The sequence below is a fragment of the Scyliorhinus torazame genome, chromosome 21, assembly GCF_047496885.1.
Source record: "Scyliorhinus torazame isolate Kashiwa2021f chromosome 21, sScyTor2.1, whole genome shotgun sequence".
Lineage (NCBI taxonomy): Eukaryota > Metazoa > Chordata > Chondrichthyes > Carcharhiniformes > Scyliorhinidae > Scyliorhinus > Scyliorhinus torazame.
The window spans coordinates 62,668,585-62,683,540 of NC_092727.1; the positions used below are offsets into that span (position 1 = coordinate 62,668,585).

The following is a 14,956-nucleotide window of genomic DNA, read 5'->3' on the forward strand; positions in this document are numbered from 1 at the left end:
GGTTGGGGAGGGTGTGTGTGTGTGGGGGGGGGTTGTAGAGGTGTGTGTGGGGGGGCTGGAGACGTGTGTGTGTGGGGGGGGTGTAGAGGTGTGTGTGTGGGGGGGGTTGGAGAGATGTGTGTGGGGGGGTTGGAGAGGTGTTTGTGGGGGGGGGGGGTTGGAGAGGTGTGTGTGTGGGGGGGGGGGGTTGGAGAAGTGTGTGAGGGGGGGTTTGGGGAGGTGTGTGTGTGGGGCTGGTTGGAGAGGTGTGTGTGTGAGGGGAGTTGGAGAGGTGTGTGCGGGGGGTTTTGGAGAGGTGGTGTGTGGGGGGGGTTGGAGAGGTGTGTGTGTGAGGGGGGGTTGGGGAGGTGTGTGTGTGGGGCTGGTTGGAGAGGTGTGTGTGAGAGGGGGGGTTGGAGAGGTGTGTGTGTGGGGGGGGGGGGTGGAGAGGTGTGTGTGTGTGTGGGGGGGGGGTTGGAGAGGTGTGTGTGTGGGGGGGGTTTGGAGAGGTGTGTGTGTGTAGGGGTGTTTGGAGAGGTGTGTGTGGGGGGGTTGGACTGGTGTATGTGGGGCTGGTTGGAGAGTTGTGTGTGTGGGGGGGGGTTTGGGGAGGTGTGTGTGAGGGGGGGTTGGAGAGGTGTGTGTGGGGGGGTTGTAGAGGTGTGTGGTGTGAGGGGGGGGTTAGAGAGGTGTGTGTGTTGGGGGGGTTGGAGAGGTGTGTGGGGGGGGGGGTTGGTGAGGTGTGTGAGGGGGGGTTTTGGAGAGGTGTGTGAGGGGGGTTTTGGGGAGGTGTGTGTGTGGGGGGGGTTGGAGAGGTGTGTGAGGGGGGGTTGGAGAGGTGTGTGAGGGGGGTTTGGGGAGGGTGTGTGTGGGGAGGGGGGTTGGAGAGGTGTGTGTGGGGCTGGTTGGAGAGGTGTGTGTGTGAGGGAGTTGGAGAGATGTGTGCGGGGGGGGATTTGGAGAGGTGTGTGTGGGGGGGGGTTTGGAGAGGTGTGTGTGGGGGGGTTGGAGAGGTGTGTGGGGGTGTGTTGGAGAGGTGTGTGTGTGGGGGGGGGGGTTGGAGAGGTGTGTGGGGGGTTTGGAGAGGTGTGTGTGGGGGGGGGTTGGAGTGGTGTATGTGTGGGGGGGGGTTGGAGAGGTGTGTGTGTGGAGGGTTTTGGAGAGTGTGTGTGGGGGGGTTTGGAGATGTGTGTGGGGGGGTTGGAGAGGTGTGTGGGGGGGGTTGAAGAGGTGAGGATGGTAGGGTTGTGTGTATGTGGTGAGTGTGTGTGTGGGGGGAGTTGGAGAGGTGCGTGGGGGATTGGAGAGGTGTGTGAGGGGAGTTGGAGATGTGTGGGGGGGGGTTGGGAGTTTTGGGGGGTTTGGAGGTGTGTGGGGGGGGTGGAGAGGTGTGTGGGGGGTTGGTGAGGTGTGTGTGGGGGGGGTTGGAGACGTGTGTGGGGGGGGTTGGAGAGGTGTGGGGGGGGATTGGCAGAGGCGTGTGGGGGGGGTTGGAGAGGTGTGTGTGGGGGGTTTGGGAGGGGGTGTGTGTGGGGGGAGTTGTAGTTGTGTGGGGCGGTTCGAGAGGCGTGTGGGGGGATTGGAGAGGTGTGTGTGGGGGGTTGGAGAGGTGTGTGTGTGGGGGTTGGAGAGGTGTGTGGGGGGGTTGGAGAGGTGTGTGGGGGGGGGGGGTGTGTGGGGGGGGGGGGGTTGGGAGTGTGTGGGGGGGGGATTGGAGAGTTTGGGGGGTTTTGGAGATGTGTGCGGGGGGGTTGGCGAGGTGTGGGGGGGGGTTGGAGTTGTGTCTGGGGGGGTTGGAGTGGTGTGTGGGGGGGGGTTGGAGTGGTGTGGGGCGTGGTGGGAGATGTGTGGGGGGAGGGTTGGAGATGTGTGTGGGGGGTTGGAGAGGTGTGTGGGGGGGTTGAATAGGTGTGTGTGGGGGGGGTGGAGAGGTGTGGGGGGGTTGGAGAGGTGTGGGGGGGGGTTGGAGAGGTGTGTGTGGGGGGTTTGGAGAGGTGTCTGTGTGGGGGTTGGAGAGGTGTGTGTGGGGGGTTGGCGAGATGTGTGGGGGGGGGTTGGAGAGGTGTGTGTGTGGGGGGTTGGCGAGATGTGTGGGGGGGTTGGAGAGGTGTGTGTGGGGGGGGGGTTGGAGAGGTGTGTGGGGGATTTGGAGAGGTGTGTGTGGGGGTTTGGAGAGGTGTGTGGGGGGGCTGGAGAGGTGTGTGGGGGGGGGTTGAGAGGTGAGAATGGTAGGGTTGTGTGTATGTGGTGAGTGTGTGTGTGGGGGGAGTTGGAGAGGTGTGTGGGGGGATTGGAGAGGTGTGTGGGGGAGGGTGGAGATGTGTGGGGGGGGTTGGAGAGTTTTGGGGGGGTTTTGGAGATGTGTGTGGGGGGGGGGTTGGAGAGGTGTGTGGGGGGATTGAGAGGTGTGTGTGGGGGTTTGGAGAGGTGTGTGTGGGGGGGGGGTTGGAGACGTGTGTGGGGAGGGGTTGGAGAGGGTGTGTGGGGGGATTGGGAGGCGTGTGGGGGGGGTTGGAGAGGTGTGTTTGGGGGGTTTGGAGAGGTGCGTGTGGGGGAGTTGTAGACGTGTGTGGGGGGTTCGAGAGGTGTGTGGGGGGGATTGGAGACGTGTGTGTGGGGGTTGGAGAGGTGTGTGTGTGGGGGTTGGAGAGATGTGTGGGGGGGGTTGGCGAGGTGTGGGGGGGGGTTGGAGTTGTGTCTGGGGGGGTTGGAGAGGTGTGGGGCTGGGTTGGAGATGTGTGGGGGGGGTTGGAGATGTGTGTGGGGGGGGAGTTGTAGACGTGTGTGGGGGGGGTTTGAGAGGTGTGTGGGGGATTGGAGAGGTGTGTGGGGGGGTTGGAGAGGTGTGTGTGGGGGGGTTGGCGAGGTGTGTGTGTGGGGGTTGGAGAGGTGTGTGGGGGGGGGTTGGAGATGTGTGGGGGGGGGTTGGAGAGAGTTTTGGGGGGTTTTGGAGATGTGTGTGGGGGGGGGTTGGAGAGGTGTGTTTGGGGGGGTTGTAGAGGTGTGGGGGGGCTTTGGAGAGGTATGTGTGGGGGTGGGTTTAAGCGGTGTGTGTGGGGGGTTGGAGAGTTGTGTGGGAGGGTTGGAGAGGTGTGGGGGGGGGTTGGAGAGGTGTGTGGGGGGCTGGAGAGGTGTGGGGGGGTTGGAGCGGTGTGTGGGGGGGGTTGGAGCGGTGTGTGGAGGTTGGAGCGGTGTGTGGGGGGTTGGAGAGTGTGTGGGGCGGTTGGAGAGGTGTGTGGGAGAGTTTGAGAGGTGTGTGGGGGGATTGGAGACGTGTGTGGGGGGATTGGAGAGGTGTGTGTGTGGGGGGGGGGTTTGGAGAGGTGTGTGAGGGGGGGTTTGGGGAGGTGTGTGTGTGGGGGGGGGTTGGAGCGGTGTGTGGGGGGGGGTTGGAGAGGTGTGTGAGGGGGGGTTTGGGGGTGTGTGTGTGTGGGAGGGGGGTTGGAGAGGTGTGTGTGGGGCTGGTTGGAGAGGTGTGTGTGTGAGGGGAGTTGGAGAGGTGTGTGGGGGGGGGAGGATTTGGAGAGGTGTGTGTGGGGGGGGGTTTGGAGAGGTGTGTGTGTGTGGGGGGTTGGAGAGGTGTGTGGGGGTGGGTTGGAGAGGTGTGTGTGTGGGGGGGGGTTGGAGAGGTGTGTGGGGGTTTGGAGAAGTGTGTGTGGTGGGTGTTGGAGTGGTGTATGTGTGGGGGGGTTGGAGAGGTGTGTGTGTGGGGGGTTTTGGAGAGGTGTGTGGGGGGTTTGGAGAGGTGTGTGGGGGGGGTTGAAGAGGTGAGGATGGTAGGGTTGTGTGTATGTGGTGAGTGTGTGTGTGGGGGGAGTTGGAGAGGTGTGTGGGGGGATTGGAGAGGTGTGTGAGGGGGGTTGGAGATGTGTGGGGGGGGGTTGGAGAGTTTTTGGGGGGTTTGGGAGATGTGTGTGGGGGGGGGTTGGAGAGGTTTGTGGGGGATTTGGAGTGGTTGTGTGGGGGGGGTTTGGAGAGGTGTTGTGTGGGGGGGGGTTGGAGACATGTGTGGGGGGGGGTTGGAGAGGTGTGGGGGGGGATTGGAGAGGCGTGTGGGGGGGTTGGAGAGGTGTGTGTGGGGGGTTTGGAGAGGTGTGTGTGGGGGAGTTGTAGACGTGTGTGGGGGGGGTTTGAGAGGTGTGGGGGGGATTGGAGAGGTGTGAGGTGTGTGTGGGGGTTGGAGAGGTGTGTGTGTGGGGGTTGGAGAGGTGTGTGGGGGGGTTGGAGAGGTGTGTGGGGGGATTGGAGACGTGTGTGGGGGGGGGGGGTTGGAGATGTGTGGGGGGATTGGAGAGTTTTGGGGGGTTTTGGAGATGTGTGTGGGGGGGGGGTTGGCGAGGTGTAGGGGGGGTTGGAGTTGTGTCTGGGGGGGTTGGAGAGGTGTGTGGGGGGGGGGTTGGAGAGGTGTGGGGCGGGGTTGGAGATGTGTGGGGGGGGTTGGAGATGTGTGTGGGGGGTTGGAGAGGTGTGTGGGGGGGTTGGATAGGTGTGTGTGGGGGGGTTTGGAGAGGTGTGGGGGGGTTGGAGAGGTGTGGGGGGGTTGGAGAGGTGTGTGTGGGGGGGTTGGAGAGGTGTGGGGGGGTTGGAGAGGTGTGGGGGGGGTTGGAGAGGTGTGTGTGGGGGGGGTTGGAGAGGTGTGTGTGTGGGGGTTGGAGAGGTGTGTGTGTGGGGGTTGGCGAGATGTGTGGGGGGTTGGAGATGTGTGTGGGGGGGGTTGGAGAGGTGTGTGGGGGGGTTTGGAAAGGTGTGGGGGGGTTTGGAGAGGTGTGTGTGGGGGGTTTGGAGAGGCGTGTGGGGGGGCTGGAGAGGTGTGTGGGGGGGGGGGTTGAAGAGGTGAGGATGGTAGGGTTGTGTGTATGTGGTGAGTGTGTGTGTGGGGGGAGTTGGAGAGGTGTGTGGGGGGATTGGAGAGGTGTGTGGGGGGGGTGGAGATGTGTGGGGGGGGTTGGAGAGTTTTGGGGGTTTTTGGAGATGTGTGTGGGGGGGGTTGGAGAGGTGTGTGGGGGGATTGGAGAGGTGTGTGTGGGGGGTTTGTAGAGGTGTGTGTGGGGGGGTTGGAGACGTGTGTGGGGGGGTTGGAGAGGTGTGTGGGGGGATTGGAGAGGCGTGTGGGGGGGGTTGGAGAGGTGTGTGTGGGGGGTTTGGAGAGGTGTGTGGGGGGGATCGAGAGGTGTGTGGGGGGATTGGAGAGGTGTGTGTGGGGGGGTTGGAGAGGTGTGTGTGTGGGGGTTGGAGAGATGTGTGGGGGGGTTGGAGAGGTGTGTGGGGGGATTGGAGAGGTGTGTGGGGGGGGGGGGTTGGAGATGTGTGGGGGGGGTTGGAGAGTTTTGGGGGGTTTTGGAGATGTGTGTGGGGGGGTTGGCGAGGTGTGGGGGGGTGTTGGAGTTGTGTCTGGGGGGGTTGGAGAGGTGTGGGGCTGGGTTGGAGATGTGTGCGGGGGGTTGGAGATGTGTGTGGGGGGAGGTTGGAGAGGTGTGTGTGTGGGGGTTGGAGAGGTGTGTGGGGGGGGGGGGGTTGGAGATGTGTGGGGGGGGGTTGGAGAGAGTTTTGGGGGGTTTTGGAGATGTGTGTGGGGGGGGGTTGGAGAGGTGTGTGTGGGGGGGTTGTAGAGGTGTGGGGGGGCTTTGGAGAGGTGTGTGTGGGGGGGGGGTTTGAGCGGTGTGTGTGGGGGGTTGGAGAGGTGTGTGGGGGGTTGGAGAGGTGTGTGGGGGGGTTGGAGAGGTGTGTGGGGGGTTGGAGAGGTGTGTGGGGGGGGTTGGAGAGGTGTGTGGGAGGGTTTGAGAGGTGTGTGGGGGGATTGGAGATGTGTGTGGGGGGATTGGAGAGGTGTGTGTGGGGGTTTGGAGCGGTGTGTGTGGCGGGGTTGGAGCGGTGTGTGGGGGGGGTTGGAGAGGTGTGTGTGGCGGGGTTGGAGCGGTGTGTGTGGCGGGGTTGGAGCGGTGTGTGTGGGGGGTTGGAGAGGTGTGTATGGGGGGTTGGGAGGTGTGTGGCGGGGTTGGAGCGGTGTGTGGGGGGGTTGGCGAGGTGTGGGGGGGTTGGAGTTGTGTCTGGGGGGGGTTGGAGAGGTGAGTGGGGGGTTGGAGATGTGTGGGGGGGTTGGAGAGGTGTGTGGGGGGGGTTGGAGAGGTGTGGGGCGGGGTTGGAGATGTGTGGGGGGGGTTGGAGATGTGTGTGGGGGGTTGGAGAGGTGTGTGGGGGGGTTGGAGAGGTGTGTGTGGGGGGGTTGGAGAGGTGTGTGTGGGGGGGTTGGAGAGGTGTGGGGGGGTTGGAGAGGTGTGTGGGGGGTTGGAGAGGTGTGTGTGGGGGGGGGTTGGAGAGTTGTGGGGGGGGGTTTGGAGAGGTGTGGGGGGGGTTTGGAGAGGTGTGTGTGGGGGGGTTGGAGAGGTGTGGGGGGGTTGGAGAGGTGTGTGTGGGGGGGTTTGGAAAGGTGTGGGGGGGGGGTTTGGAGAGGTGTGTGTGGGGGGCTGGAGAGTTGTGTGGGGGGTTGGAGAGTGGCGGGGGGGGTGGGGGTTGGAGAGGTGTGTGCGGGGGGGTTGGAGATGTGTGTGTGGGGGGGTTGGAGAGGTGAGGATGGGAGGGTTGTGTGTATGTGGTGTGTGTGTGTGTGGGGGCTGGGTTGGGAGGGGTCCTGCAGGGACACACATGATGAGCACTGCACATCTGGGAGTCCCAGAGACACATTGCATGGATTTAACATACATAGAAACATAAATAATAGAAGCAGGAGGAGGCCATTCGGCCCCCCTCCGCCATGCTGATCATCAAGTTCAATATCCTGAACATGCCTTCCCCCATATCCCTTGATCCCTTTAGACATAATAATAATACTTTATTGTCACAAGTATGCAGTTAGTGTGAAAAGCCCCTCGTCGCCACATTCTGGCATCTGTTTGGGGAGCTGGAACCGGAATTGAACTCACGCTGCTGGCTTTGCTTTAGCATTACAAACCAACTGTCTAGCCAACTGAGTTACACTAGCCCTTAGAGCTGGCTTAGGCTACTCGGCCCAACGAGTCTGCTCCGCCATTCAATCATGCCTTATATTTTTCTCATCCTCATTCTCCCTATATCTCCTACCTTCTCCACACAGAACGATATCTCATTCCTTCTTGAAAACACACGGGGCGAGATTCTCCGTTTCTGAGACGAAGTGTTGACGCCAACGCAGCATCCATGGACTTTTACAACAGAAAAATTGGCGCCGCACCTGGACCGATTGCGCTGCCATTGAGGGGTTAACACCAGTGTCCCATGGAACACAATCGATTCTAATGAAAAGCGGTGCGGGATTCACCGGGTCCGTGATTGACACTCGGGAAGGTGACAAGCTGCAGCTGCATATACACATTACAATCCCCACACACAGTCATCCCAGGCAATAAGATGGCACTGGTTGTGCTGGAGCCTGCCCATACTGCTGTTGGGCCAGCTGGTGCTAGAGGGCACCCCCTCCACATACACACACCCCACACCTGTCCAACCCCCCCACACACACCTCTCTCCAGCCCCTCCCCCACACACCTATCCAACCCCACCCAAAACACAAACCTCTCAAACAGCAACCCCCCCCCACACACACCTTTCCACCCTCCCCCATACACACACACACACATCTCCTCAATCCCCCCCCCCCCCCGCACACATGCCTCTCCAACACCGCCCCCCCCCCACACACGCACGCCTCTCCAACACCCCCCCCCCCCCCGCACACACGCCTCTCCAACACCCCCCCCCCCCCCCCCCCCACGCACAGCTTGTATACGAACCGTGGCACAAATTTCAACGTGCACTGTTAGCGGTGCGCGCAGTTGCATGGCTGCCTTCCCGGATGCGTGCCCATCCACCCCAACTCCACAGCTCACCCCACAGCAGCCAGAACAGTGGCACCACAACTGGTTCTGTTGCTCAGCAGGGGAGGGCAATGTGCAGGAGAGCAACAGTTAAAGGGGACTCCATATTAAGAGGCACAGATTCTGTGGACCTGAAAGAGACTCCAGAATGGTATGTTGCCTCCCTGGTGCCAGGGTCAAGGGTGTCTCTGAACGAAAACATCACATCCTGAAGGGGGAGGGTGAACAGCCAGAGGTCGTAGTACACATGGGTACAAACAACATAGGCAGGATGAGTGATGAGGTCTGGCAGAAGGTGTTCAGTGAATGAGGGAATAAGCTAAGCAGCAGGACCTCTAGTGTTGTAATCTCAGGGTTATTCCCTGTGCCACGTGCCAGTGGGGCTAGAAATAGGAGGATAGTGCAGCCAAATACGTGGCTAAATTGGTGGTGTAGGAGGGAGGGTTTCAGATTTTTGGACCACTGGGATCTCTTCCGGGGCAGGTGCGACCTGTACAAGAAGGACGGGTTGCATCTAAACTGGAGGGACACCAATATCCTGGCTGTGAGGTTTGCTAGAGACACTCACACAGTCGGCAAGGCAGCCATGCAACTGCGCACACGGCTAACAGCCCACTTTGAAATTTGTGCCACGGTTCGTATACAGCCCCCCCCCCCCCCCCCCACCTGTATGGCAGGGGAGTGATAACCAGAGCGTTCGCTTAAGCACAGTGGTTAGCACCGTGGCTTCACAGTGGCAGGGTCCCAGGTTCGATTCCCGGCTGGGTTACTGTCTGTGCGGAGTCTGCACGTTCTCCCCGTGTCAGCATGGGTTTCCTCCGGGTGCTCCGGTTTCCTCTCACTCGTCCCGAAAGACATGCTGTTAGGTAATTTGGACATTCTGAATTCTCCCTCTGTGTTCCTGAACAGGCACCGGAATGTGGCGACTAGGGGCTTGTCACAATAACTTCATTGCAATGTGAGCCTACTTGTGACAATAAAGGTTATTATTGGAAGGTGTAATAACTGAAGGGGGAATAGAGAACAAAAATAAGAGCACAACAACATTACCCTGTCTGCTCAAACACTGTGGTCTGAAGTGTATTTGTTTCAATGCCAGAAGTATAGAAGGTAAGGCAGATGAACTTAGAGCACTGATTAGTACTTGGAACTGTGATGTTTGGATGGTTTTGTGAATGGGCGGTCGTGCCTCAGTAACTTGATCAAGTTTTTTGAGGAGGTGACAAAGATGATTGATGCGTGGACGGTGGTGGATGCTGTTTACATGGACTTCAGTAAAGCCTTTGGCAAGGTGCCTCATGGCAGACTGGTACAAAAGGTGAAGTCACACGGGATCAGAGGTGAGGTGGCAAGAAGAATACAGAACTGGCTCAGTCACAGAAGGCAGAAGGTAGCAGTGGAAGGGTGTTTTTTTCTGAATAGAAGGTTGTGACTAGTGGTGTTCCACAGTTGTTTGGATTATGCATAAACGATTTGGAGGAAAATGTAGCTGGTCTGATTAGTAAGTTTGTGGATGGCACCAAGGTTGGTGGAGTGGCAGATAGTGTTGAGGATTGACAGAGGATACAGAAGGATATAGATAGGTTGGAGACTTGCGCAGAGAAATGGCAAATGGAGTTTAATCCGGACAAATGTGAGGTAATGCATTTTGGTAGGTCTAACATCGAGGGGAAATCTACAGTAAATGGCAAAACTCTTAGGAATATAGAAAGTCAGAGAGATCTGGGCACGCAGGTCCACAGATCTTTGCGAGTGGCAACACAAGTGGACAAGGTAGTCAAGAAAGCAGACGAATGCTTGCCTTCATTGGACGGGGCATCGAGTACAAAAAGTGGCAAGTCATGGTACACTTGTATAGAACCTTGGTAAGGCCGCGCCTGGAATATTATGCACAATTCCGGTCGCCACACTAACAGAAGGCTTTGGAGAGGGTGCAGAGGAGGTTTAACAGGTTGTTGCCTGGTCTGGAGGGTGTTAGCTATGTGGAGAGGCTGAATAGACTCGGACTGTTTTCATTAGAAAGACGGAGGTTGATGGGTGGCCTGATAGAGGCCTACAAGATTATGAGGGGCATGGATAGAGTGGATGGCCAGACACTCTTCCCCAGGGTGGAGGGGTCAGTCACCAGGGGGAATAGGTTTAAGGTCGTTGGGCAAAGTTTAGAGGAGATGTGCGAGGCAGGGTTTTTACACAGAGGGTGGTGAGTGCCTGGAATGCGCTGCCTGGAGAGGTTGCGGTAGCAGATACATGAACGGCGTTCAAAAGGCATCTTGACAAATACATGGATAGGATGGGTATAGAGGGATACGGCACAAGGAAGTGCTGAGGGTTTTGGCCAAGGGTGGTATCATGACCGGTACAGGCTTGGAGGGCCTAAGGGCCTGTTTCTGTTCGATATTGTTCTTTGTTCTTTGGAATAGTTGAGGGTGATGAAGGCCCAGAAATCGGAAACACATCAGCGACTATGATTTCGCTCACTGGCACCAGCAGCACTAGGACTTGGTTAATGGAGCTGCTGTTTCTCTGAAATCACATCTCCCAGCAGGTCCGGCAGCAGATGAGGAACAGATAAGAGCTGCTGCTACATTGGAAAGCTCAGAGGATGGCAATGCCGCCTCAAGACACCCGCTTTCCAGTGCCCCCTCCACCACCCAGATACACAGCACTGCACAGATGCTCCAGAGGTAACGGCGACACTGGCAGCTTTGGCAACTTTCCCTCAGAGGAGTGAGGCAAGGCCCAGTGATGCTCAGCTCCAAGCAAAAGGTTGGGTGTCATCAACAACACAGCAGATGCTTCAGGGGCAGTGTGAAATATGTGAACATGTTGGAGTTTCCGGAGGCAGTGTAGACACAAACAGAGGGTCTGACCATGCCATGAGTGACACCATGGGCAGATTCTCCAGTCGCCGACTCTGAAATCGCGTTTGGCGATCGGCCGGAGAATCAAAGTTTGCGACCAAATCGGGAGCGGCGCCACTTCCACGATGCTCCGGCCCCTACAAAGCGGCGTACTCAGAGAGGCCTGCCCCCAATGCTCCGCCCCCGACCGGCCGTGTTCCCGACGGCGTGGGTATCTCATGGCCTCATCCGTCGGGGACTCGGCGTGGCGGCTGCGGACTTTGCCAGGGGCTGGGGGCACTGTGAGGGTGGGTGGCCAAAGGGGGGGGGGACACTATTTTGCAGGCTGGGCTCGCGAGCGGCCGGCGACATGCGTGACCATGGACCGGGAAATTCTCAGTGCCATATTGGCAGCTAGAGCCGGGTGCTCTATGCTGTCTTGATGCTAGCCCCCAGCCAAACGGAGGAACGGTGGCTGTTTTACGCCATTTGTTCTGTTGTAAAACGCCACCGGTCCCATGCCTCAAAACATAGCCTCAAAATCGAAGAATCCAGCCTCATATCTCTGGCATGTGAATGCATGATGTTCTCCACTGAGAAGTTGACAATCCTCATGGAGAAACGCATGGAGCACACCACCAAAGTGGATGCACGGGGTCCCACAGATCACCATAACCCAGTCTCATCCATGAGGTATACAGAGCGATGGGTGGGCAAGCTGAACCACTCCAGAAAACCATAGGAGTGAATGTGGGGCTGACTGAGCAGTAGGCTGAAGGCATTGGGGGCTCCTCTCAAGGCTCTTTAATTGCCGGAGCCAGATCCTTGAACTCTCTGCCAATTGCATCAACGTTGAATGCAGGTTTTATGACTGAGGTGGACCCATATGTTCCAGTCCTCAGCACGGCTCAGGAACCTGACGTACACATGCCACAGCAATCTAATGTTCTGGAGAAAGAAAGGCAGCAGCCTTCTCCACGTCAGCTCCAGGCACAGGGATCTTCATAGAAGTGAACATAAGCGAGTGTAAATGCATGGACTGGTACTTGGAATTTCACTGGATCATAATTTGTGAATTGCAGGAGCCTTAAAATATGAGGGTTGTTGTGACAGTCAATGTATTGCAACTCCTGTATTTATTTTTATGCAGTTATCGAGTGACCAGATATGGAGTGGATGGTATCTATCAAGTGGATGGTACATAAAAATGAGTACCTGTGTTGCCAGGAGGCATTTAGTGCTGCTGGGTTTAGAGAAATGCCAATTGCCTCTTATGAAAGGTCAGAAGGTTGCCTCAGAGCTCAAGGACAGGCAGGGTGCCAGCAATGGCAAAGGAGCTAAAGGGGTTTACGGAGCAATGGGGGGAGTGGACCCATGGAGGTTTGGGCGACCAAGAGTGAAGGAGTTCTCCTTTTACTCACACGTGCATAAAGTGTACTCCCGGATCAACTTTTTCTTCTTGAACAGGGCTTTACTGACGGGGGTAGTGGACACTGAGTATTCAGCGATCATGGCCTCGGATCATGTCCCGCACTGGGTGGACCTACAGGTGAGCAAAGGGGGTGGCCAACGCCCACATTGGAGATTGGATGTCGGACTGTTAACGGATGAGGAGGTGTGCGGGCGGTGAAGAAATGTATCTAGAACTATCTGGAAGTTAATGATACGGGGGAAGTCTCAGCTGCAATGGTCTGGGAGGCGCTGAAGGCGGTGGTCAGAGGGGAGCAGATCTCGATATGGGCCCAAAGGGAGAAGGTAGACAGAGCAGAGACGGACCGACTGATGAGGGAAATACTTCAGGTCGACAGGAGATATGCGGAGACCCCAGAGGCAGGGCTTTTAAGGGAACGACGGAGGCTACAGGCGGAGTTTGGCCTGTTAACTACAGGGCAGGCGGTGGAGCAGCTGAGGAAGGCGAGGGGGGCGATATATGAATATGGAGAGAAGGCCAGCAGAATGCTTGCGCAGCATCTCAGAAAGAAGGAGGCAGCCAGGGAGATTGGGAAAGCAAGGGACAGAGATGGGAACCTGGTCGGAAACTCAGCAGGGCGTTCAAGGAGTTTTGTGGCAGGCTGTATGAGTCGGAACCCCCAGCTGAGCCGGAGGGGCGGAGGCAATTCTTATGGGGGCTGAGGTTCCCGAAGGTCGACGAAGGGTTGGTAGAAGGGCTGCGGGGCCCCGATCAGGATGGAAGGTGTGGGTTGAAATTGAAGGTTGATGTCTACTGCACAGGTAATGTCCTCAAAGAATTCCACTAAATTAGTTAGGCATGACCTGCCCTTTATGAACACATGCTGCGTCTGTCCAATGGGACAACTTCTATCCAGATGCCTCGCTATTTCTTCCTTGATAATAGATTCCAGCATCTTCCCTACTGCCAAAGTTAAGCTAACTGGCCTATAATTATCCACTTTCTGCCTACCTCCTTTTTAAAAAAGTGGTGTCACGTTTGTTAATTTCCAATCCGCCGGGACCACCCCAGAGTCTAGTGAATTGTGGTAAATCATCACTAGTGCACTTGCAAATTCCCTAGCCATCTCTTTTAGTACCCTGGGATGCATTACATCAGGTCCAGGAGACTTGTCTACTTGAGCCAAATCAGCTTGCCCATCACTACCTCCTTAGTGATAACAATCATCTCAAGGTCCTCATCTGTCACAGCCTCATTTCTATCAGTAACTGGCATGTTATTTGTGTCTTCCACTGTGAAGACCAACCCAAAAACCTGTTCAATTACTCAGCAATTTCCTCATCTCCCATTATTAAATCTCCCTTCTCATCCTCTAAAGGACCAATAATTACCTTGGCCACTCTTTTTTGTTTTATATACTTGTAGAAACTTTTACTATCTATTTTTATATTCTGAGCAAGTTTACTGTCATAATCTATCTTACTCTTCTTTATAGCTTTTTAGTAGCTTTCTGTTGCCCCCAAAAGATTTCCCAGTCCTCTAGTCTCCCACCAATCTTTGCCACTTTGTATGCTTTTTCCTTCAATTTGATACTCTCCCTTATTTCCTTAGATAGCCACGGTCGATGTTCCCTCTTTCCACCGTCCTTCCTTTTTGTTAGTATTAACTTTTGCTGAGCACTGTGAAAAATCGCTTGGAACGTTCTCTGCTGTTCCTCAACTGTTTCACCATAAAGTCTTTGCTCCCAGTCTACCTTAGCCAGCTATTCTCTCATCCCTTTGTTTAAGCACATACATTCGAAGATTCAATGGTGCAGTGCGATCAACCTTCAACTTCAATCCACACCTTACTCTGCTCACCGCACCAGTGCTCCATACAACAGATACACGCTAGAGAGAGCAAGAACTCTTTCCCCTTCACAGATTCATGCATTGAGCAAAGTAATGAAAACTAATGGCAAACTGTGATATTGTGCAGTGGTATTGATACTTACTGCCTTGGAGGTCTCCTGAAGCAGCTGAACACAGGAACACAGAGAGAATCACAAGAGTAAACATCATGATCAGAATGCGCTGTCCCAGGAATGGGGTCCAATTCTCTGGCATTGGTATTTTATACACAGAATTGACCAATCACATTGCAGTTGGAATCATTGGGACAATGCCAGACTGGGACAATGCCAGACTGGGATATATCCTGAAAATTCACATGTCACTGCCTGATTGATGTAATATTCCCAGAAATTAATAAATAAGCACAGGTCTGTGAGTTTGTAAATTTTGAAATACGTTTGAGGGTCAGTAAGTGACTAAATAAAATATCATCATTGCATCTAAAGGGAGCAACAAACCTGAAAATGATGGAAAATAAACAATTTACTTCTCTTGTTGTGAGAGCTTTAATTCAAGTGAGACCCTGCTTAGTTGCGATTCCCCATGCCACGTGTGTCAACACTCCCCAACCATCCTCATCAACACTGCAATGAAGTTACTGTGAAAATCCCGTAGTCGCCACACTCCGGTGCCTGTTTGGGTACAATGAGGGGGAATTCAGAATGTCCAATTCACCTAACAGCACGTCATTGGGGACTTGTGGGACGAAACCTTCGCAGAAACAGAGAGAACGTGCAGACTCTGCACAGACAGTGACCCGAGCAGGAATCGATCCCAGGACCCTGGTGCTGTGAAGCAACAGTGCTAACCATTGTGCTACTGTGCTGCCCTGTCATGCGTCTTGTCTTGGGTCTTCCAGGACCTGGTGTGGGGTGGGTCCAGCTAGTGTCCCCCACCCCCAGCCAATGCCACAGCTGGAGCCCCCATTCGTGAGCCGAACAGCGGCGAGGACAGCAGCACGGACGGCAACCCTCGACGCCAGAT

General features: G+C 56.3%; 1 protein-coding gene across 2 annotated transcripts in view; it reads right to left on the minus strand.

The window, feature by feature from the left end:
- Nucleotides 1-14,149, minus strand: part of endou (endonuclease, polyU-specific) — a 106,613-nt gene extending 92,464 nt beyond the window's left edge. For both annotated transcript variants that reach the window (XM_072486877.1, XM_072486875.1), the window contains exon 1: nucleotides 14,074-14,149. In XM_072486877.1, coding sequence (XP_072342978.1) covers nucleotides 14,074-14,140 — 67 coding nt within the window. In that variant the 5' untranslated portion in view covers nucleotides 14,141-14,149. The remainder of the gene's footprint in view (nucleotides 1-14,073) is intronic.
- Nucleotides 14,150-14,956: the final 807 nt, after the last annotated feature.